This window comes from Mesoplodon bidens (assembly GCF_964165515.1).
Source record: "Mesoplodon bidens genome assembly, chromosome: 11".
NCBI lineage: Eukaryota > Metazoa > Chordata > Mammalia > Artiodactyla > Ziphiidae > Mesoplodon > Mesoplodon bidens.
The window spans coordinates 26173458-26198597 of record NC_138167.1 but is presented as its reverse complement, the minus strand read 5'-3'; the positions used below and the strand labels follow the sequence as shown (position 1 = coordinate 26198597).

The following is a 25140-nucleotide window of genomic DNA, read 5'->3' as shown; positions in this document are numbered from 1 at the left end:
AGCCTGAAGTGCTCAACCACCAGATCAACTGGAACCTAAGGGACGATGATGTTGACCTTTTCTGAGCCTCCTGACTCCAATCAACTAAAGCTTGGACTCAACCAAGCCCCTTCATGAATATACTTGTTGTTAAAACTTCCCCAATTTTGCTGTTTGGGGAGACACTGCTCTGGGAAAGATCCCTGGTGTTTTCCTTACTTGCAGCAAGTAATAAATCCTTCCTTCTCCCAGTCTTTGGCTTGGTTGTGTCTTTTGGCTGGACACCCACCAAGAGGTGAACCCAGTTTTTCGGGTAACATTACCTACATCTAATCCACTCTCCACCTCGCTGTCAGGGTGATCTTATATACTAAAAATCTGCTCCTCTTCTTAAAACTGTTACCTGTGCCCTTGGAATAAAGTCTGCTCTCACTAACCTGGCCCTCTGTTTTCAAGTCCCTGCCTGTCTTTCCAGTGTCATTTTCCATCACTCCCAAGTCCTGCTCCAGTTCCTAGCCCCAAGCTCATGGCCTTTGTGCAAGCTGACCTCCTTTCCTATAAGGCTTTTCTCATTACCCACACCTGCACCCCTGCCTGTAACAGGGAAGAGCTATATCGGACTCCATATTGGATCTGTTTCTTTGACTTTAACCTTTGCTTTTCATTGCTTTTGTTATTATAATCATACATAATGGTCTGCCTCAGGGAACCCTGCGCCTCTGCCCAAATGTTAAATTTCAGCTCACAGGGAGACAATCTGACCCTGCCCACCTGTGAATGGCTGCAGAAAAGAAGAAATTTTGCAAGATAAATGGCCTTTTTACTTTACTTCCTCACCTCCTTCCCCTCTCTGTTCTATAAAAGAAACTGGCATCCAGTCCCCGTTAAGACGGTTTTTTGGGGACCCTAGTCTGCCATCTTCTTGGCCTGCCAGCTTTCCGAGTAAGGTCGTTATTCCTTGCCTCAACACCTCGTCTGTAGTGAGCAGAGCAAGCAGAGCGAGCTTGGACTCAGTAACAAATTTGGCTTAGCCAGCCAGGAGCCTTGCTGCTCGTGGCTAGCCGGCCCTGGTCAGGGAATATTGGGGCAAGGTCCTAGCAGCTGCCGGGACCATTTGTCCTGAGGATCTTTCCTTCAAAACTCCCTGAAACAGCACTGGTTACCCCAGCGTTTGGCAGACGAAGCAAGGAACCGACAAACTTCTATAAGTTGACAGGCTCGATTTTGGAGGGTAAGTCGCTCTGGCGTGCACACTGGGAATATATTACCTCCCTCAATTGGGGTTTTTCCTTTATGGGACAAGCTAATCTGTTTGGTTGGGGTACCCTGTTGGAGAGGGAATTGTCATTGGATAATTTTGGGAACCTGTTTGTTGGGTTTGGTTTTGGTTTTGTGTGCATCAGTGTTGGAATTTGTGCCTTTTGTGTTGGAATTTGCGTCTTTTGTGTTTTGGTGTTATCAAACTTATAAAAATGGGAAATACTCCATCTATCCCAAAGGAGAGCCCTTTGGGGCATATATTAGATAACTGGGTAAAACACAGCCGTGAGCCTATGACTAAGAAAGACATATACACTATTGTAATAGGGTGTGGACCCAATATATGTTAGGATCAGAAGAGCGATGGCCCCTGAATGGCTCACTCAGTTATTATACAATCTCGCAGTAGAAGTGTTTTGCAAAAGAACAGGGAAAAGAGATGAGATTCCATATGTAGAATAATTTATGCTATTGCATCAGGAGGAAAAGGAGTCAGAGGACTGCCACCTTCTGGTGCAGCGATCTAAAAGGAAACCCAAAGGGGAACCTGTTCTACAAGAGGAAGAGGGAGAAAATGAGAGTGGGGACATGGTACTCCAAAACCTAAACCCTCCTCTGGCTCATACAGCTTCCCCACTGGCCAAGCAGGCTGCACCAGCAGTTGTTCCAACTGCCCCCATGTCACCAACATATTCACTGCCTCCTGTTTCCCTTACCCATAGGGATCGAATAAAATTTTCTGTGTTAACACCCAAGGCACAGGGACCTGGTTTAGTATCACCATCTAAGACCCAACAGGGCACCCAATTTGGACTGGTAGTCACTTCCACAGAAGGGCAATTTCCCTTGTGCTGACATCCTGTAAGTGGCCAGGGTACTCCCTTAGACTTGAGGCGTCTGATTCTAATTTCCCCTGAGGAGCCCCGGGTAACTTTGACAGTGGCGAGCAAGTTGGTTGACTTTCTAATAGATACGGGTGCCACATATTCTGTGGTAAACACCAAGGTGGCACAGAAAACATCTCAGTCTATCTGGGTCATGGGAGTTTCTGGAGAAGTACAAAACCATTTGTTCTTAAACATCTAGAATGCCAACGAGGGGACCTCACCCTGAAACATAGCTTCTTATATATGCCAGAGTGTCCAATACCCCTTTGGGGTTGCCTTTGTAAATTAAATGCTCAAGTAGCTTTTTCGCCAGAACAGCCTGACATCAGGGTCCCACTGGAGTAAGCTTTAAGCCTACAAGTGGTGCCCCTGGAAACCCCAGAGAAGGAAACAAAGTCATCCTAGGAGAAACTTGCCTGTATCTTTGAGATGCAAATGTCCTATTTGGTCTTCTCAGGAACCCTCATCTCGGCCATCATTTTAAAATGCAAATTTTGAAAAGAGGGTAATGTAATTTAGAAATTGACTTGTCAAGGATAAATAGAAATCCTAAGTGTCTTTTAAGATTTAGCCATCTAGACAAGGGAGCTTGATTTGTTCCATCTGCCAGAAACCCAACTTTAATCCAAACTTTCTTGTAAACTGATGGGTTTTACATGGCTGTACCTGACTCAGGGCTGAATTTTTTTTTTTTGTTTCTTTTGCGGTACGCGGGCCTCACGCGCCCAGCCACTCCGCGGCATGTGGGATTTTCGCGGACCAGGGCACAAACCCGTGTCCCCTGCATCGGCAGGCGGACTCTCAACCACTGTGCCACGAGGGAAGCCCAGGGCTGAAATTTTGAAATGAGAACCATGAGGTCTCTCTGTTTGTGTGTGTCTTTGTCTTTGGATAACATTGCTGAGGTTAACTTGTAAATAAGCTCTATTTAATTGGCTTAAAGAAAAGTAAGCGCTAAAAAGAAAAAAAAAAAAAGAAAAGTAAGCGCTTACAAATCAAACAATTCTAAATACAAGGGAAATTAAGCTAAGTGAATTTCAGGTTCATGTGAACTGAGAAATATTCAGTATTAAATTAATACCTGATATTATTGTTTAAGTTTATTGATCTAATTAATGTAGACATGTCTTTAGAGTCATCAACATTAAGTATAATACTTTCACTGCACCTAGGTTTAATAGAAGTTAAATGAAATCTTATTATATCTGTTGCAAATTTGTCAGCAAGAAAAATAACTTGATATGATGAAACTTTAAAGTAAATGTAACGAGATAAGAGCTTTTAGGTAAACTCTATAAGAATATTTATGTTCTAAAAATAATCTAAGATAGTCTCTCCAGGTTTTGGTAACTATTACTTGCCTCTTGGTTTTCAATAGAAATTAAGGTTTTTAAGAGTCAGGGATTCTAATTTATATTTAAAGCTACTGAAAATAATAAAACATTTCAGTATGGTAGAATGTGTGTTTTCAGTTAAGGTATGAGGAATGGAATTACATTTTACTGAGAAAGTTTTATATATGGTCAGGATTAACTAAATTTATTAATTTATTTATTAATTTATTTATTTGTTTATTTTTGGCTCTGTTGGGTTTTCATTGCTGTGCGTGGGCTTTCTCTAGTTGCGGTGAGCGGGGCCTACTCTTCATTGCGGTGCGTGGGTTTCTCATTGTGGTGGCTTCTCTTGTTGTGGAGCACAGGCTCTAGGCGCATGGGCTTCAGTAGTTGTGGCATGTGGGTTTAGTAGTTGTGGCACACGGGCTCTAGAGCGCAGACTCAGTAGTTGTGGTGCATGGTCTTGTAAGGTCAGCTGGCCCAAGGCAGGTGCTGCAAACAAATTGACCGGTTGCATCAGCCCGGGGACTTTCAGCCTTCCCGCTCTTGAGAGGGACGGAACTAACGGTCCTACAACTGATGCAACTGGTGTCTGATATTGCCACGGCACCCGAAGAAAACCCGCCAAATGAGGACTAATCTACACCAAGAATGATCTGCCCCACCCTTTCCTTTCTACCCCCTATAAATCCCACCCAAGCCCCCAACCGGGCGCGACTTCTCTGGCCCCTGCCCTTTGGATCAGCGAACCTCGCCCGGGAGCGTTCCCAAATAAAGCTAATTTAAAGCTCTTTGTTTCACGGCCAGGCCTTACACCTGCTAATTACATTGTATTCCAATCTTTTTTTTAAATTTATTTTATTTGTTTATTTTTGGCTCTGTTGGGTATTCGTTGCGACTAGCGGGCTTTCTCTAGTTGGGGTGAGCGGGGCCTACTCTGCATTGCGGTGCGCGGGTTTCTCATTGTGGTGGCTTCTCTTGTTGTGGAGCACAGGTTCTAGGTGCATGGGTTTCAGTAGTTGTGGCATGTGGGCTTAGTAGTTGTGGCACGCGGGCTCTAGAGCACAGACTCAGTAGTTGTGGCATATGGGCTTAGCTGCTCCACAGCATGTGGGATCTTCCCAGACCAGGGCTCGAGCCTGTGTCCCCTACCTTGGCAGGCAGATTCGTAACCACTGCGCCACCATGGAAGCCCTTATTCCAATCTTTAACCAGGCTACTTTAAGTTTTGTTCTGATGTTTTTACAAAATGAAGATTTTCAAGAAGACTCATAAAAAGGAACTTTTTAACAATTAGTTTCTGATAGCCTTTAGATAATATCACTGGACTGGGTAACAAATGACAAACCTAATGGAAAAACCTGATTACTTCATCCAGATCAACAGGAATTAATTACATGGGACTGAATGTAAATATGATTTATAACTTTATGACTTTGGAAAATATACTGGCTTTAATCTCTGTTTTTCAGAAAAAAACCTTTTCTCTTATGCTATGACCTACAACAAGTTGATAAAGTATGCCTTTGTAAACAAAGATGAAACATTTATCTTTTTCTCTCTACCTGGTTGATCCCACCAGTAGCATATGCTTGTCTCAAAGATTAAGCTGTGCATACATGGCCAGTACAGTGAATCTGCAAATGGCTCATTAAATCAGTTATGGTTCCTTTGGTCGCTAATTCTTGCAACTGGATTACAACTAGTTATACTAGTCATTGTTTTAATGTGTTCTTTGTTTCCAAATTGTTTGTGCCTCCCTGCTGCACTATGTCTTTGTCAGTGTTACCAGCTGCATTTACTTATATCCTGTCTACTTTATAAGATTGCTGTCTCTTACAGTACCCAGTGTGTAACCAGTCCTCCAACAAAACCTCTATGGCTAAACATCCTGAGGAAATAGATCACATTTATAACATAAAATAATTATAGAGCTTCCCTGGTGGCGCAGTGGTTGGGAGTCCGCCTGCCGATGCAAGGGACGCGGGTTCGTGCCCTGGTCCGGGAAGATCCCACATGCCACGGAGCGGCTGGGCCCGTGAGCCTTGGCCACTGGGCCTGCGCGTCTGGAGCCTGTGCTCCGCAACGGGAGAGGCCGCCTCAGTGAGAGGCCCGCGTACAGCAAAATAATAATAATAATAATAATAATAATAATAATAGTGTGCTTCTAGGTGTGGGTAGAAGCAACAAGGGAAAATGTCTCCTGGATTATAATTAGACAGAGGATCTGGAGAATCTTTAATTATCAATATGGCCTAATCCAAAAATTGGCACCTGGAGTGGCATGTCAAGAATTTTCCCCTGATCTGGGATGAGCCTCCCAGCGCTGTGGGACAAAAGTTGATCATGAAATGTCTCCCAAATATTGGTCAAATTTCTGACGAAGAGGGGAGGATCTGAGAAACGGCATCAGTGATTGAAGCCCTCCAACGTGAGCCAGTGAGCCCTGAGGAAACTCAGGAAGGAGAAGAATACCTGCCATCTAGCAGCCATCAGACTACAGCCACTCCCTATGGTGAGCCCTGAGGAAACTCAGAATGTGAAAATACAGGATACAGGCCCCAGATAGCCGAGGCACATATCAAAGGAATGATTTCAGTGAGCCCAGACTCTTGCATCTTCCCATACATAGAAAAGCCCTCAATTCCTTAAAGACAAATTTCAACATTCGAAACAACTGGCACCTATGGTGGACATTCCCAGAAAGATCCATGTGACGAGACACAGCAAGAAACAGTTAGAATGGTCATCGCCCCTTTTCCACAAGATTATGGAATGGACATTGACAGTGGGGAAATGTAACAGGGAAGAGCGAAATCGGACTCCAAGATGGATCTTTCTTTGACTTTAAACTTTGCCTTTCATTGCTTTTGTTATTATAATCATGCATAATGGCCTGCCTCAGGGAACCCTACCCTTCTGCCTGAACGTTAAAGTGCCTTTGTTCAGCTCACAGGAAGACAATCTGACCCTGCCCACCTGTGAATGGCTGCAGGAAAGAAGAAATGAACACATCCCTCCTATTTTGCAAGATATATGGTCTTTTTACTTCCTCACCTCCTCCCCCTCTCTGTTCTATAAAAGAAACTGGTATCCAGACCCCGATAAGATGGTTTTTTGGGAACCCTAGTCTGCCATCTTCTCGGTCTGCCGGCTTTCCGAATAAAATCGTTATTCCTTGCCTCAACACCTCATCTCCTGATATACTGGCCTGTCGTGCGGCAAGCAGAGCGAACTTGGACTCGGTAACATACCTTCTGCCTATTAAGGTCTATAGTTACCTATCATGACCGGTGCTTGCATTTCTTCTGCGAGGATTTCCTCACCACTCCACCTCTTCTATTTACCAGGAACATTTATTAATATCATTACTTATTTGCCTATCTACTTCCCCTTAAAGGAGAGAACAGAGGTGATGTTTTACTTGAATATCATTTCATTACACCAAAAGCCAAAAAAAGTACCTGACACATAGTAGATGCACAATATATTTTGTTAAATTTTGACGAATGAGTAAATGAGTTAATGAAAGAAATGTGGTTTTGTTACTTATTTAAGAACATAGGGCTTCCCTGGTGGCGCAGTGGTTGGGAGTCCGCCTGCCGATGCAGGGGACACGGGTTCGTGCCCCGGTCCAGGAGGATCCCACATGCCGCAGAGCGGCTGGGCCCGTGAGCCACGGCCGCTGGGCCTGTGCATCCGGAGCCTGTGCTCCACAACGGGAGAGGCCACAACAGTGAGAGGCCCGCGTAACAAAAAAAAAAAAAAAAAAAGAACATAGGCTTTGCAATATAACAAACACAAATACATGTTTACTGTCTGAATATACGAAAATGTAAAGACAATTTTCACTAATGAACGTGTTTGTATCTATTACTAAAGGGGTGACTACATACTAAGGTTAATACATTTATGAGCTGCTTTAAAAATCGTTAAGATCTAAAATATAGAAAATTTTCAGATTTAAAAACAATACCATTCTTTCACATTAGTTCTGTAATGGTTTCAGAGAAAGAGAAGGAGCGAGGAAAAGAGAGCTAGGGAGGGACAGAGGAATTGAAATGATAATGGGGAAGCAGAACATTCAAGAGAAAAAGCTCCTACATGGAAAGCACAGGCTCACGAGGAGCAAATTGCTTAGGCTATTACTTCAAGAGGGGAGTTCAAACTTGCTTTTTCAAGTTTCAGATTTCTTGTTTATCCTGTTGCGATATTGTGATTTATAAGAAATGTATATTTGGTCTTCGTCCAGGATTCCTGTCCCCTAGCTCCCCAAACCCTTGGAATTTCTTAAGCGCTGAGAATGACAAAAGTGTCTCTTGTTGTGTTAATGAGATGACTTTAGGACCCCAGCTAAGGGCGGAGGCTGGTTGCCGGGAGAACCAACCACAGAATTAGAGAGTTGGAACTTTCATTTGCAACCCCTGACCTTCTGGGGAGAGGCTGAAGGTTGAATTAATCACCCAATGGCCAACAATTTAATCAAACTCATGCTTCTTTAATGAAGCCTCCATATAAATCCGAAAGGACAGGGTTCACAGAGCTTCTGGGTTGGTGAACACACGGAGACTGGGGGAGAGTGTCGCCCTAGGAGAGCAGGCAAAAAATGCTGTGTGCCTATCCCCATTCCTTGCCCTCCACATCTCTTATGTCTGGCTCTTCCTGAGTTACATCCTTTTATACTAAACTTGTGATCAAGGAAGTAGCAAATTAATTGAACCTGAAGAGCGGGTCATGGAAACCTCTAATTTATAGCCAGTAGTTCAGAAGTAAGGTAACAACCTGGACTTTGGACTGGCGCCTGGAATCCAAGGAGGGGTCGTGGGAAGCCCAATCTATTGCGGTGGGTCAGAAACACAGGTAAAGACCCGGGCTTGCAACTGGTGTATGAAGTGGGGGGTGGGGCAGTCTTGTAGGACTCAGTCCTCAACCTGTGGAATCTGATGCCATCTCCGGGTAGATAGTGTCAGAATTGAGTTGAATCATAGGGCACCCAGCTGGTGTCAAAGAATTGCTCGGTGTGGGGAAGCACCCCCCCGCCCCCCATGTTGCACTTGGGTCCCTAATTCACTTGTACAAATGATGCATTTAGGTCTTTACTACAAAAATAACATCTCTGGCCTACGAACTGCATAGATTCCTTTCACATATTCTGGTAGACTGATTTAAATTGTTGATTAAATTGTAAGTTTTTATTATATAGGCCTAGGTAGAGAAGGCGTTGAGATACAATGTTGGCTACAAAATAACCACTGATATTATGAAGATATACTATCTGCTGACTGATTGCAAACTTGCTGATATCAGAAGGGCCCCTTTTGATTCAAGTTCATCAAAGCTAGTAGGTACATGGAGGACGCTGGAGTTTGTATGCTAGATAAGGATAAAGTCAAGAACAAGAAAGTCAGCAAGCCATGGCTGGAAACTGGGATTTCAGGGGCTGAGGTAGCAGAGACAGAGCCATAGCCAGAATTTTCCTCCACAAGGTTTTAGTAATATTGGAAATCAATCAGTACAATGTACTAACAAATTAGCACAAAACATTCTACTAATTTTGAAAATCAATGCCCTATCCTAGAATTGATTTTCCAGAAATTGAGAAATTCTGCCTTGAAGAAGATGTGGTTTCTGCTTACCAGCTCATAGAAGTGAAATCTATTTGAAAATATTCCTTATATATGGTAAATAATATTTTATATTCTGTTTATGTAACTGTTTTAAAAGTTAAATGAGATTTATACCTCTTCCAATTCCTCAACCAAAGGATCCAAAACAAATTAAACTAATATCATTTCTATTGATTTAATTACTTCAATGATCCACAATAGAAAACAACCTATATATCTGCTGATTAGAATAATTAAAATCACCTAAAAAGATACAGTAAAAATATATTTTTGAAAACAATGCCTATCAAAAAACATTCTGATAAATTAACAGGAAATTGTCCTTTTAAAGTGATGAATATATATTGTTACCAGCAAGTAAATGTATAATAATAACATATTAAACTCATAAAACCTATTATTTCCCATGGCTTTAAGATATTTCTTGCATAGGACATAGGACTGGATATATACGGCATATTTTCCCTTCCTCAGCTTAATGAAAACATTTTATATAGTAAAAGCATCAAATAATGTTTAATATGTTTTATACAATATAGTTCAGCCTAAGAAAAATAATATATTGTCAATAGTGCAAATATTTTTAGAAGCTACTACTTGGTGTAGATGGCTAATCAGTTTCTATAGTAATTCATTTAACCAGAACCTTTTAGAAAATGTTGCTGGGTTGATTTAAGAATTTATTAACGATTAATCTGATTGGTTCCATGATATCCAGTTAAAAATTCTTCAGGCTATAATAACAGCTTTACTTCCTTCCTGCTTTTATTATTTTAACTTCAAATAAATGGTTAAAAATATAAGGTTTATCAATATGCTAAGTTGTCATTAAAATGATTTTCTGGCCTAATGACGATTCTGAATTCCACATTATTTATCTCTCTAATCTTGTATATAGCAATCATTTCTAAGGCCTATGGCATTTTCTCATTATTCAAAATTAAAGAATTTAAGACTACATAATAGTATTCTCATTCATGTATGCTGACTAGCCTTAGAGTTGCAAGATGTGTACAGTGTCTATAAAGTTGTAGAAAGAGTCAGAATGTGTGAAAATGTTGGACTTTTAGTACATGATATGCCCTTTTTGACGGCACATCAAAATGGAGCAAAAAACATAAAGATGTTCATACTTTAACCCAGTGATCTCACTTTTGAGAAGAAAATGAAATAGATGAGAAGTTGAATGCATGCTATTCCTAACAGCATCTTATAACAAATAATGGAAAACCATCTCAGTGGCTAACGAGAGGAAGTAGTGATTAATGCAATAACAATATCTGAAATAGAATCTATGATACAACCTTTAAAAATAAAAATAAGACTAGGCAGTAACATAGAAAAGTTTATGATATCTGTTAGTGGTTTCCACAATGTAATGACAATGATGTAAAATAGATATTAATGTAAACATGCATCAAATAGTCATATATAAAATGAAAATAGTTATTAATATTTATTATTAATTTTAATCTTACTGATATATCACTTTTAAAATTAAAATACAATAGGGTTACTTATTAATCACAGAATTTCTTTTCTAAGTTCTAGAAGATAGTGCTACTAAGTCCAGTTGGAACACAAAAAGACCTGTGGGTTTTATTTAAGTTAGGTGTCCTGATGAATCAAGACCACTTTGGTGACTCACGGATACTTCCAAAGGGGTCTAAAAGAAGAGGAAAAGAGTTATGAAAGGAGGATCGTCCAGGAGAGTTGTTGCCTTTTGTTTTAGGTGTACATTTTGGCTGTTAAGGCTCTTCTAACTCCTTATCACTACCTATGTCCTCAAACATTCTTAGAATGTTTAACTTCTGCTATAAATTTCCACACCATATCTTTTAATCCCGATCAGTAGGCTGACTTATGAATCAGATAAGGAAAGTACAGTATTAGAGATCCAAAGGCTGAGGTTTCCAAAAAGGAATTAAGGTAAAATTGAAGTAAATTAAAAAAATTCTGTGGCAAAGGTGGCAAACTCAAAGGTTACAGTAGGGGCCGGAAGATAACAGAAACAAGTGCAGCAGGCTGGATATAAGGAATTGGGAGCGAGGGACCCTGTGGTAAACTGCAGTTTGCCCTGTTTAAAAGCAGCAGGCACTACATAGATCCGACAGGTTGCTGACATGCATGAATGCACACTTAGGGCTGCCAGATATTCAGAATCCTTCAAGGGAGCCCAGAAATACAGGTGTTCAGGTGAAATCTCCTGAGTTTCTAACTGTTGACAACTAACTAGAATTAGTTTTACTTTTTCATTCCCTGCAATAGCCTAATAACAGCTGCCTTTGGGCTTATTTTGTTTCACAGAATTCCTGTGTACCACCTCTGACCTATAGGTAGCATGCAGGCAGGGATTTCCCAAAAGGATGATCTTTATCTGCCAGGAGTCACATTTTCAATTGAGGCCTTTCATAGAAAAAATAAAAAATATTAAAAAAAGAAAAAAGAAAAATGCTAAACAGTGAAGCTAAAGTAAGTTGTGAGCATGCTGGTAAGCACAAATCAATAAGGGCTTACAAACTATAAGAACATTACGCTAAGACCTTAAATGTTCCTGAGGAGCAAAACCTTAGAGGATTTTACTTTTACATTCTCTATAACTGAGGAGACATTCTGAGTCACTACAAAAGGAGATCAGCCCAAAAGGCTTTTTATAAAGATGGCTCCCTTTACTGAAATTACATTAAAAATGATCAGAAGAAAATGACAAAATTTGACCAAGACGGAATTGCTATGAGCTACCAAACTGCAAATAGGACCTGACTGTGTGTGTCCTGTGTTGTGCCTGTTGCTAGTTTCCCTTCAGCTATCCCATTCCTTCCAACTCTCATTTTCCATCCTTGTCTGTTAAAAGGAGGTCGCTGGAGACTCCTAAGAAATGATTGTGTGGCTGAGTAAAGAAGGAAACTGAAAGAGAGGTATAAAGGCATTTTTACTTTAACCATAGGAATTTACCGTCATTAAAGTTAGACTCTGCGGATGGGTGGGAGTGAGTGGCTGGAAGGAAGGGGAGAGCTGTCTATTCAACTCATCATTTGCATCACATGCACCCAAGGAAAAAATGTTTACCTGGTGGAGCCACGGTTAACCTTTTTTCCTTGCTGAGCCGGTGCCCTTGGATGAATTCACTCATGGAAGGGGGGCCCTTCAGAAGAAATGACTCTGTGGAGGTGGGATCAGGGGGAACTCTTAATAAATTCTGTAGGTAGGAAGCCCCTGAAGTCCTGGGACGGCTCTGATCACAAAGGGAAGGTGAAAATTGTCTTGCAGGAGATCCAAGAAAATACATATAGGAAACAAAAAAGTTTTACTTTAATTACCTTTCAAAGCCTCACCAGTGACAACATTATTTATATTGGCATTTAAAATCTTTTAACAAGTAAATCAAGATTTTCACTAAATGTTTAGTTTCCATACCAGGATACAACCCTATTTGGAAACTGTACTGGATACTGGAAAAGAGATTTATTATAGTTAGTCAGTTTGAACCACAAATAGAAAATATTTATATTGTTTGATTCTTAACTGAAAACTCCTAAAATAAAAACTTTACTATTAACTGAAAATACAGGGTAAGTGATTCAACATCCAGGACTCTGGAAAAAGGTCATAAAATCAAGCCATTAAAAACCATACAAGTGACTTTTGAACAATATTCACATACCAAATGAAAAAGCACAAAAACCTGCTTTTAAGAAAAAGACTATACATATTCCATTCTATTTGACCTAAATAGAGACATCTCCTTTCAGTCAGTCATCAGTTTTCAGAATATGGACAAAAGTTCCCCTAAGAGAACACATTCATATCCTTGCCTCGTTAGAGAGAAGCTGGTAAATAGCACCATTGCCATTAAAACTATCACCCATGTAAAACATAGCTTCATTCTTAATATTGACCTTTTTGTCTACCAATTTTTAGGTTGGAGGTAAGGGAGAGGCATATTTATGCATACAAGGAACAGCAAAAATGTTAACAGACACTTGAAAAGTATATTATGGTTAACCAAGAGATGGGGTGTGGGGGACAGAAAGGAATAAATAAACACAAGTATCCAAAGGTTTTAATTTGGAAAAACCAACATGGGCAAGGCCCATTTACACACCCACTCCCAGTTTTTCCCTTCCTTTCCTTCCTCCATCCTCCACAATAAAAGCACATTAACTTTTGCAGTTAACTAAAATCTGGCCACTGCACCATACTATGAAGATCGCTGCATGCATACCTTTTCCTCTGAGTGCCACTGCTGACCCGAATGTTGGGTGTCTGTGGGCCCTGACTATGCAGGAGGTAAGTGTCTATGGTGGGCACGGTGACTGATGCCTCCCCACTTACTTTAGGGCTGCCGATCTTGCTCTTTCCAAGTTTGCCTTTGCTGCGACGGGACTGCTCATGGTCAAACTCTAAGTCCTCCAGCCGCTGGGTCAGGGCGAGTTTTTGCTGGATAGCCATTCGTAACAAAGTGTTTAGAGTCTTCTTCTCATCCTCTGCAGCTGCTAACTGTCTCTGCATCTCATCCAACTGTGTGACATATTCATCACATCTGGAACCACAGCAGAAAAGTGGTCAGGAGAAAATCTTGGTGAAATTAAGTTTGGAACTTAAGTTGAAAGTAATGAATTTTACTGGAATTTAGATATTTCGAACACTGGTCTTCCTAGATCACAATGGAAGTAATCTATTACAGTAGAAAACTGGAAACAGAGCAGGTTCAATAACTGATAGTTAATCTATACAATGAAGTATATATGGGGACATTCTTAATAGGTGGTATCTTAAACCCCAGAGACAGTTATTGTGGTTGCAGAAGAACCAACAGTAAAGTCTCAGGTAATGTTCACAGCATTGTAGATGTGGTACAATAGCTTTATAGTCTATGCGTGTAACATGCAAAGGAATAATAATATTTGTAAAGAAAATATGTACTTCTTTATTTATATTTATAGGTTTTATTTTAATTGAGTACAGATTGTAGTTGTTATTGTTTTCAATATGGCAGATATGCCTGAATTAGAAACCTGAGTATCTTCAGTGATTTCCCAACCAGATGATAAAGCAATAGGTGTCAGAGAAAACCAAGATTCGCATAGGGTTCAAAACAGATATAGCCGGCTGTCAGGAACATCTTTACTCAGGTTTGATACTTGTGCTGCAGCAGGAGGATAAGCTCAGTGGTCTTTTTTTCTACCAAAAGTAACACCTAAGCATATGTACATTTGGAAGGACGAATTATTCACACAATTATTGAGTTTTTTCTGCATTTATTTACCCACTAGGATAGTAAGAACTCTCCATGAATCAGAAGATAGTTAATGACTTTCTGGAGTTACCCAAAATGTATTGTACAAACTTTGAAATTAACACAAGACTTTTGGTATTTTAAAGAAAGAACAGACTTTGTAGTGAAAGAACTTGAGATCCAGGTGGGGCCCATTTTCTTTTTTTAAAAAATATAATTTAGGGGCTTCCCTGGTGGCGCGGTGGTTGAGAGCCCGCCTGCCGATGCAGGGGACGTGGGTTCGTGCCCTGGTCCGGGAGGATCCCACGTGCTGCGGAGCGGCTGGGCCCGTGAGCCATGGCCTCTGGGCCTGCACGTCTGGAGCCTGTGCTCTGCAATGGGAGAGGCCACAACAGTGAGAGGCCCGCATACCGCCAAAAATATATATATATATATAATTTAATTTAATTTTTTATACAGCGGGTTCTTATTAGTTATCTATTTTATACATATTAGTGTATATATGTCAATCCCAATCTCCTGGGTTCCATTTTCTTTAACACTGAATGTTGAGAAGCATAGTAGGAATATCATAAGAAAAATCAGGGCTTAGTAAAATAAAATGTGGATTTCAGGACCCTGGATTTATTTTAATTGGTTAGAAAAAAATATTTTTAAAAATACTGTGGAGTAAGGCAGTTAATATACCTGAAAAAACAAATTTCTGTGAAAATGCATTATTTGAGGATAATAATTCTTATATAAACCAGATCGAGACATTAAATGTCCCTTTAAAAATGTTTTGATTTCCTTTTCAAAGAGGAGGGCATTGTGCACCAAACCCATTCTCCATCCTGCCGCCCTCCACCGCCATAGTGGCCAGAGGTGTGCACATTCTACTCCCCAAACTCTACTGTGCTCAGACCCAGAAGTCAGTTCCCTTCAGTCCTCCTGTAACCTTGTGGTCTCTTAGGGACTCGGCCGCCTCACTGCCATTTCCAAGAGTCAATAACAAAGTTTGAGTTTGAGCCTTTTCTCTTCTGACACTAAAAGGAAGCTGGACAGATTCCAGGGCCCAGGATTTTTTTTTTTTACATTATATCAGCTACACGTAAGTAATTTACTGAATCTGTAAAAAAGGAAAGGAATAGTTATGCTTTGTGAATTTTGTACCAAGTTTGAATCATATAAAATATAGAACTTTTTTTTTTTTTTTTTTTTTTTTCCGGTACGCGAGCCTCTCACTGCTGTGGCCTCTCCCGTTGCGGAGCACATGCTCCGGACGCGCAGGCTCAGCAGCTATGGCTCACGGGCCTAGCCGCTGCACGGTATGTGGGATCTTCCCGGACTGGGGCACGAACCCGTGTCCCCTGCATTGGCAGGCGGATTCTCAACCACTGCGCCACCAGGGAAGCCCTATAGAACTATTTTTGTTTTGGCACTGAATTGTGACAACAAAAAGGAAACTGCAACACTATATTGAACACCTCAAGATTTTGAAAACGTTGAATCAATAATTCTTAACCAGCATTTCAAGTCTAAAAAATAATATAGTGGTGCTTCGTAACAAAACTGGTGGGGGGAGGTAGTAACTAATATTTGTCTAAATTATTAGTTGGGCAGTGTGAAAAATTTGTTGATACATATAATTACATTTTAGAAATTATAATTTAATTCACACTATATTAAAGTAATTAGCTGATATGAATATTAATCTTCATTACAAAGTATCTTTTTCACACAAATACTTGCTAATGATAAACACTTTTATGTATACAGAAATAAATGTCAGTGGTGATAATGAAATATTTAGCTATTTTAGGAAGTGGGTTTTTTCCCCTTATTGGAGGTTTTTTGGTTTGTTTTTTTTTTTTTTTTTTGGTCTAATTCTTTTGGGCACATAAGTCTCTAGAAAAAATATCTATTAATTTAAAAACACTTGTATGGGGAATTTCTTGGGATTTCAGTGGTTAGGACTCTGCTTCCACTGCTGGGGGCCCGGCTTCTCTCCCTGGTTGGGGAACTAAGATCTGCAAGCTGTGTGGCATGGCCAAAAAATTAAAAAATTAAAAAATTTTAAAAATTAATAAATAAAAACACTTGTATGTAGAAGAATTGCTTGACCCAGTGTGTCCAGTAGAGGGCTCTGGAAAACAGCACAAAAGGTTTTATCTTAGATTTGTCAGAGTGGAACCTCATGTATTTTCTTTACACCTTGCCCTTTTAGATGGCAGACTAAGTAACACTCACGATGCACGAAGATGAACATGTGCATTTTGAAGTCTTTTCCCCATGTACCACAGCTAATCTTGCAAGAAAAACTATTACCTTGTTGCAAACATTGCTCTCAGGGATGAGAAAGTTGCTGCATCTTCTTTCAAAGCCTTCAGTTCATTTCTAAGTTTCGTCATAGTTTCAGTCACCATTGCTTTTTCGTTTTCATATTTGTTCTTGAGATTAGCTAATGCCACCTCAGCTGTCTAAAGCAGAAAAATCACAATGCTTACAATTTTCATATCAGGAAAATCTATCATACAGATTCTTCATGCTGGGTCTATTTCTTTCATAAATAAAAAGTGAAATTGTCTAGGTTGAATTTTATATAAACATATATATGTACTTTGGACATAGGGCAATTTTTTTTATGTCAAAACATAAATGTGAATCTATAATGCGGATAAACTGCCCTAGAAGCCAGCTGTGAACCAGTCACTATCAAGAGCTAAGGGAATGATAGTAGTTCAGTAAATATTTAATGCAGATTATTGAGTGTGGGATTTTCAGATATGAAGGGAGCCAAAATGAAATTTTATACAAGAAGGGTTTTATCAAGGAGAAGTTAGTGAAGAAGCACAGCTCCCAGTCGAAATACAACAGAACTCAAATATTCTTTTGTCACCTGTGCTTGGTGGGTCTGAAAGATATAGAATAAAAGACACAGGTCATTGCAATTTATAACATGAGTATGACAAACTATAAATCCATATTATATATTTAAGGAAAAGAATCAACAAAGAATCAATTATTTCCTAAGTCTTTGTATACAACTTCTTCAAAACAATAAATTATAGTCAAATTCTTCTTCACAATCTCCATAAAATCAGATTCCAAAAAATATATACATATATTTTAAATATAGAATGCTTCACGAATTTGCGTGTCATCCTTGTGCAGGGGCCGTACTAATCTTCTCTGTATCGTTCCAATTTTAGTATATATGCTGCCAAAGCAGGCACCAAAATATTGAATGAATTAAAGTATTTGTTTGAATTTGGGATTTGGGCATGTTTAAGTTCTTGGAATTAAGAGTGTTTCAAATTGAGAACTAGCCTGACACACAGTAGGAAATAGAAACAAACAAACAAAAAATGTTGGCTAAATCAATGCATGAAATCAATGTATATTTAGGGACTGCCTATTTGATGCATAGCCCCCATGGTATTCATATTGAGGCCAAACTGGAAACACACCATTTTTACAAACTGTTAACTACAGTTTTCAGAGTGTGTAAAAATATTCAATACTAATGAAAAAAGCCCATTACTAATGAAAAAAATCCATTAGTAATGGGATTTCCCAGGAAGACTACTGTGGTTTTTTAACATTCCTTTTTGTGCTTCAAGTGGACTTCAAGTGGACTTCAAGTGCTTCAACTTTCTTCTACAAAGTGCCAATCCATTTATAGAGATAAATGGATTCTTTTTTAATTAAAACACTATTGGATAAGGTAGTTTGTTAATGTTTTTATTCCAAAGTCGTAACTTAATAGTTTTTTTAATTTTTATTTTTAATGTAACTTAATAGTTTTGATTGTATTTAAATTCAGATTAAAACGAGAGGTTACTCATAAAATAGTTTAGTATGTTCTGTAGTGCTATAACTCAGTAGAAACTTTAGAAATGTTATAGATTCAGAAAGTTATCCAGAATGCAGAAATCGACCTGGGGAAAAATGGCAGTTGTTTAATTTTTTAAAAATTTAGACACATAATCACTTAGAACAGATAGTTAAGTTTAAGTTGTGAAAATGTAGATGTAACAAGTTTGTAAACACGTGGAGCTACATGGTCAGTTATCTAAGGGGAAAAGAGAGGGAAGTGACAGAAGAGCAAGATCTGAAACAGACGTACAAACTCATTGATTGTGAAAAATACCCCAAAGGACTCAGCAATGTTTGTAGATTTTTGTCAACAAAATTGCACAAAGCTTTTCCGGAATTAAGAAAGTGTAAGTATCTCTAACCCTTTAGCAGATTTGCTGACATCTGCATTCACCACATTCTCCCAAAGTTGATTTTCTAAATAAAAAATCTTGTTTCCAGCCACAGAGGTCTAGATCTAGGATACATTAGTTACTTCCTTTGCAATGTTCCCGTAAATTGGATTACAGCATGTACAATATCAAACTGTAATTATCTGTTCTATTCTGACATCCCCAGAAGTCTGTGAGTCTTTTTCTGGAAGGCAGGGACCATATACTGGCCTTCTTTGAATCTTTAGCATCCATCACAGTTTAGTATACAGATGGTTCTTTGTAAACATTTACTTATCAGAAGACACTGTGCTTACAAAAAACCTTAAGGTATATCAAAAGTCATAGAGAATGCAGAATGCCTGTTTTAATAAAAACAGGAAGATTCTCTTTTTTTCCTCTATGACAGAATTCTTAGCTTAGCCTTAATAATAAATACTTCACAACGTCTAAATATAGTGGATGTCATCTGTAGAGACCTGAACTATTTATGGCACACAGCATCACAGCAATAGCCCTAACATCATTAAAATGTAAACTAAAGGCATGGCTAGAAATGTGTTTACATTTAATTTACTGAGACCATATGGGCTGTGACACTAATGTAATGCAAATGGTACCACAAACTACTATGAAAATAAAATTCAGCCAGGAATGCTTTGAACTGCTCTGAATTCCTATGGCAATGTTTATATCACTCTAAAATGCTCGATGATAGGTACTATCTTGTAAATAGTTACAGGCATGTATTGAAATTCTACTAGATTCCTAGTCATTTATTTTTGCATCCCTACTTACTACCTGCCATGAAATATGGAATCAATGAATGCTTACTGACAAATTAGTCTCTTGGCTGATCAACCATGCTTATCTGTACTTCTATGTCAATTAGGCATCTTGACACTTCTATAGATCTAGGTTTCTAGGTCAGTAATATTCAAACTTCAGGAAGAAGTCAAAGAAGTTATTTGAATGGCTTGACCAAGAATGCCCAGGATATTATGTCCCTGATGAAGGTCTTCTAAGCCTTATCTAATACGGTATTAGTTATTCATGACCACTAAATCATTGGGTCTTTGGAAGGATATGGTAACAAATTCTTTATTCTGACCGCAAACTGGAATCAGATCTCTCACAAATTCTTCATTCACCCGAATCTTTTCTAATTCCCTGAAGTGATAGCAGAAAAATAAGGTCCTATTTTGCCTTTAGATTTGTAAAACACATGTTTATACAGTGCAAAGGTTATTACTGCTTGTGGTATAGACCTCCAAATTCTATCAACAGGTTTATGGGAACTGAAGATAAAGATGGTAGAAGGCTGCAATGTAGACGGCATGATAATGGTATGGTTTCCCCCAGTTAAAGGCAAAAGGGAAAGGAAGTCTGAATCTGAAATTAACTTTCACTCTCCAACACTAGCATTGCTCACATTTGCAGGAAGGTATTGGATGTTTTGTTGCTTCTTTTTATCAATGCCCTTTATTCAGCACCCTTCTCAAAGGTATCTTTCAAGTCTCACTTTCCAGAGAAAATAACAGGTTAAAAATATTTTCCCACCTATATGTCATAGCACTGTCATCCAGGTAAAGCTTGACGGTGGAAACCAAATTCAGACATCAAGGAGATCTAGGAGTTAGGTAGGATCATGTGGTAGCATTCCTACTTATGCCAGAAGGACAAGATCTATGGTTAGGAAAAATTCTCTACTGCTTAAGCTCTCACTGAGGTGAATTGACATCCCAAGTGGACCTAAACTTCAGATATGTGGTTAGTGGCAGAGTTGGTGCACATTCTATTTTATCTCTATCTCTACCTCTCTCTCTAGAGAGCTCCCCTCTGTTTGCTCTAGCTGCCTACCAGGGTGCCTTTCTTGCTGCAGTCTCTGCCTGGTGTAAGCTTCCATGCCAGACTATTCTGCATTCCCCCATCTCCTATTTCTACACTCAGTGATCGCTGGGCTCCAGGTAAGTACCGCCTGGACTGCCTTTCTACATCTGCAGCTGGATCTTCTCTGTTCCTGCTTTAATTTCCTCACCTCTACCTCTACTTAGTAGGGCATAGCTACTCTCCGGTTTCATCCATTCACTTCAAAGAAATTATTACATTCTGATCTGGCTCTGGCCATAGTTTGTTTTATTCCTCTATGACCAGGAATCTGAACTCTCATCCTGATGGTTGTGGACACTCAAAAACATTTAGGAATAAACTAGTTAAAGTGTTGGTTAGCATGGCTCATTAGTAGAATGAGATCACCTGTTTGTTGGCTTTCAGCACTGCCCTCAGTGTGGCGATCTGCTCCCGTTTGGTGCTCAGCAGGGACTTAAGCTTGAGGATCTCTTCCATTAGGGCTTCTTTGTCTTTATCAATCATGGGGGCCAGCTCCCGTGCTGCAGCTCTTTGACGAGACAGTTGCAAGGACCGGTCCACAGCTTTCTGCAGATGTTTGATTTGGTCCCGGATTATGGCATTAAGGTTGTAGATATTCATTGGTTCTTTGCGGATGTCACTTGTGTCTAATACTGGAGATGATGGTGGGGCAGTAATAACAGGAGAGATGGTGGGAGTCTTGGTTGGACTTGGTTCTTTGCTGGCCTCTGTGTTTTCTTTTGAAACTGGTTCAGGTGAGGTCCTTGTTTCTACAGGGGATGACACACCCCGCCTGGCTAACCGTGGAGACAAAAGTCCCCGGGGATCATCAGGCCCTTTCAGGCTGCCACTACGGGTGACTCTACTTTGCCTATAGTAGTCCAGCATGACCCTGTTAGGGGTTTCATTATTACACAGACATACATGATGGTAAAGCTGAGCTAGCTCCTCACTAAATGTCACCAACTCATCCTGGGCTGTATTAAGGGTATTGTGATTTTCATTGGCTATGCTGGTCATCTTTTGCAACTCCTTCTCCATATGGGCCATCTTCTCTCCACTCTCCTTGGTGGTCTTCTCAAGGCTTGTAATCTGCTCATCATACATTTGGATCTTACTCTCATACTTCGTCTTCTCTTCAGTATAGTTTTCTACAGATTTATTATATTTCTCCTTTAAGGCCTTAATTTCAGCTTTCAAATCGATCACCTCAGTTACTGCTACCCTGTATTTGCATTCAAGGATCTCTAAGCCATTGATGTCCACCTCGTAGTCATGGGTCTCCTCTCCCGAGTCCTGGCCCTTTTCCCCATCCAGCTGCTTGAGCTCCTTGCTGCTCTGCAGGCCCCTCATGGCATTAACGTGCTCCGTGAGCCGGTGCACCCGTTCGTGCTGCTCCGTCAGTGCCCCCTTGGTGTGTTCCAGCTGCGTCTGTGACTCCTGGAGATTGGCCAGAAGAATGGCCTTCTCCCGTTCTACCTGCAAGGGCAAAAGAAAGTCTCTGAATGACTTCAAGGCAATGCCAGTGATGAGCTTGACCCATTCACATTTGGACATGTATATGTTTTAAAAATGCAGAAGAGCCCATGTTTCCATTACTACAAGTTGAATTGGAGTGTGTTTTCTTATTTCAGCGGTACTGGTAAGTCAATCAAAAAAGTACATCATTCCAAAAGAATTATGCTCTGCATATTTACCCATCTAAATTCTCATGCATTATACACAAGTCAAATCTGGGCAAGCTTCAGTTTAATAACGTATAAAAGGAGCATAACAACGCCTGTCTCATAGGGACATTTGGATGATTCAGTAGGACAGTGAATTTAACGCTCAAGGTATTATAATGTTAGCTGTTGTTAACATTTGGGTAACTGTGGTCCAATTCCCACGACCAAAATGCTTCTACATGGCAAACACATCTGCTTTACAAATTTGTATTTGTATGTGCAAAAGCAACTCTTTCATCTCAGAGTCAGGATATATTTGAATACAAATCCTCTTAGCTGGGTTTCATTACGTATAACAGATTGTACTTGCTTATAGCTGAAGATGAATTGACTTACCCAGACTATTGGGCAATAATTTTAAGTGAAAATCCAGGTAATTATGCAACACAGTATTTGATGAAAAGCCAAGACATTTGAATTTTTGATAAAAGTGATGGAAAGTCTCCTAAATATTCTATTATTGGTATTGTATACAATCTCAATGAAATGGACTGTTTTTTTTCTTTTTCTCTTAAAAATTAAGTAAATTTGCTCTGAAAAGTCTAAATATCATTTGATTAGTATACATGAATACAATACACATAGCTGATTTCAAAAAGCTCTTCAATAGGAAAAACTTTTGGATAAAACTAAAAACTGGACGAGAACAAAATGTACTGAACGTGTCTCAGGTTTGTTTTAGAGGCAAAAGTGTTACGATAAATGAGATAATGCCTTTAGGAGAGCTTCCAACCTGGACTTTGCCAATTCCCATTTAACATGAACATTTTCTAAGCCCCAAAGTATGTCTACCAGTTTCTTCATGATAGCACCTCCAGAAAACATCAAATAGAACACTGTCTCCTTCATATGTATATGTTCCACATATAGTACTAACTTCCACACTCAATACATTTCTGGTGGAATCATTTGAATAGGGAATGATGTCCAAATTTTATACACACATACATACATACAGGTGTGTGTGTGTATATATATTTTTTCTGGACAATTGAGGTTGGTTTGCCCTCCCCCTCCAAAAAAAGATAACTAAATTGTGGATAATTTTGTATAACTCTGCCATTACATTTTCCCTCAGCTACTGAGGCTTGAAGTACCTTAAATTGTATTTGGATTTCAGACAGCAGGGCTTAAGCTATTTAAGATACATGGTACTTTGAATTATTAAATGCAAAGCACTTAAAGATTAAAATTACTATTCATTTTAAGTGTATATTTTAATCTCCATTTGTGAAGAACTTATTCAAGAGAGCCTTGCTGAGTTAACTGTAATCTTCTATAATTATATATAAATAATATATAATCTTCTACAGTGACTAAGAATAGTTGCCTTATTTCTCTTCTTACAATCTCTGTCTTCTATCTGAAACTGAAGATTTTACTTTGCATAGTAGGGTTGGTTGTTTTGCCAGAAAACTTGAATGCATAATTTGTAAACTCTGTAGTCTGGTATAAGTACACAATATATATTATTATTATTGTTATAATTATGTGCCATAGAAATTTTTATTATTTTTTGGCCATGCAGCATGCAGGCTCTTAGTTGTGGCATGTGTGTGGGATCTTAGTTCCCTGGCCAGGTTTCGAACCCGTGCTCCCGAAGTGGAAGCACGGAGTCCTAAAGCACGGAGGCCGCCAGCGAAATCCCATCCCATAGAAATTATTATTATTATTATTATTATTACTTTTAAAGGCAGTTGGAATGACGGTTGGAGGGAGGGGACGATTTTAATATTTATTTATTTATTTATTTATTTTGACTGAGCCGAGTCTTATTTGCGGCACATGGGATCTTTAGTTGCAGCATGTGGAATTCTTAGTTGTGGCATGCGAACTCCTAGTTGCGGCATGCATGTGGGATCCAGTTCCCCAACCAGGGATCGAACCTGGGCCCCCTGCATTGGGAGCGTGGGGTCTTAACCACTGGACCACCATAGAAATTATTTTTAATTTCGCTGAGTGTTTAACTTTTAAATAAACACATTTACATGTACTGAGTACGGATAGATTCTTTTGTGAAGGAACAAAAGAAAAGACAGCAGAATTTGCATGTTTATATTAGGACTTTTATAGGAAAAGAAATAAAAGCTGTTTTATGAGTTATTAATTTCTATAAAGTCTTTATCCTGGTCATCTGACTTTCAATTTGACACCTGAATGACTGGTGTGATTTTTGTAATGTTATACATCGTATGAGTATGTAAAATAGAACTCAGAAATAAATAACATTCTTCTCTGCTTGAAGTGAAGTAACACTGGCAAATCTGTGCCCTGATGAATGAGAGCTGTGAAAAAAGATCAGCCTACAACCAAGAAACACAAGGTGAGGGAATCCAGCAGTTGGAAAAGAAGGTAATATATTTTGGAGAGTGTGGTGAGAAGGAATCTCTTCTCTCTGTCTGTCTGTCTCTCTCACACAGACACACACACACACACACACACACACACACACACACACACGTATATGCAAAAGTCAGTCAGCTGGACAAAGACTCAAAAAAAAAAAAGAAGGGGAGGGAGTCTTTTCAAGTCATTCTATGAGGCCAGTATTACTCTGATACCAAAACCAGGCAAAGAAAACTATAGACCAGTATCTCTTATGAATATAGACACAAAAATCTTGAACAAAATACTAGAAAACTGAATCCAGCAATATATAAAAAAGTGTTAGACAACCTGACCAAGTGGGGTTTATCCTAGGAATTCAATGTTGACTTAACATGCAAAAATCAATAAATATAATACACTGTATTAACAGAACACAGGACAAAACCACTGATCATCTCAATGTATGCAGAAAAAGCATCTGACAAAATTCAATACCCCTTCATGATGAAAACAGACAACAATCTAGAAATAGAAGAGAACTTCCTAAACCTGCTGGGGCGTCTACAAAACACCCACAGATGACATACTTAATGGTGAATGCTTTCCTCTTAGGATCAGGAACAGGACGAAAATGATTGCTCCTGCCACTTTTATTCAGCGT

General features: G+C 39.3%; 1 protein-coding gene across 5 annotated transcripts in view; it reads right to left on the bottom strand.

The window, feature by feature from the left end:
* BICD1 (BICD cargo adaptor 1) overlaps window positions 1-25140 on the bottom strand; it is a gene marked incomplete at its 3' end in the record, with an annotated part of 208292 nt that overhangs the window by 21009 nt on the left and 162143 nt on the right. For 2 of the 5 annotated variants that reach the window (XM_081248844.1, XM_081248845.1), the window contains exons 5-8: window positions 20812-21903; window positions 16634-16785; window positions 13313-13630; window positions 12157-12350 (exon numbers count right to left, since the gene is read on the bottom strand). In XM_081248844.1, coding sequence (XP_081104970.1) covers window positions 12157-12350; window positions 13313-13630; window positions 16634-16785; window positions 20812-21903 — 1756 coding nt within the window. Of the gene's footprint in view, window positions 1-12127; window positions 12351-13312; window positions 13631-16633; window positions 16786-20811; window positions 21904-25140 lie in introns of those variants that run through there. The other 3 variants (XM_081248846.1, XM_081248843.1, XM_081248842.1) reach the window with 3 other exon arrangements.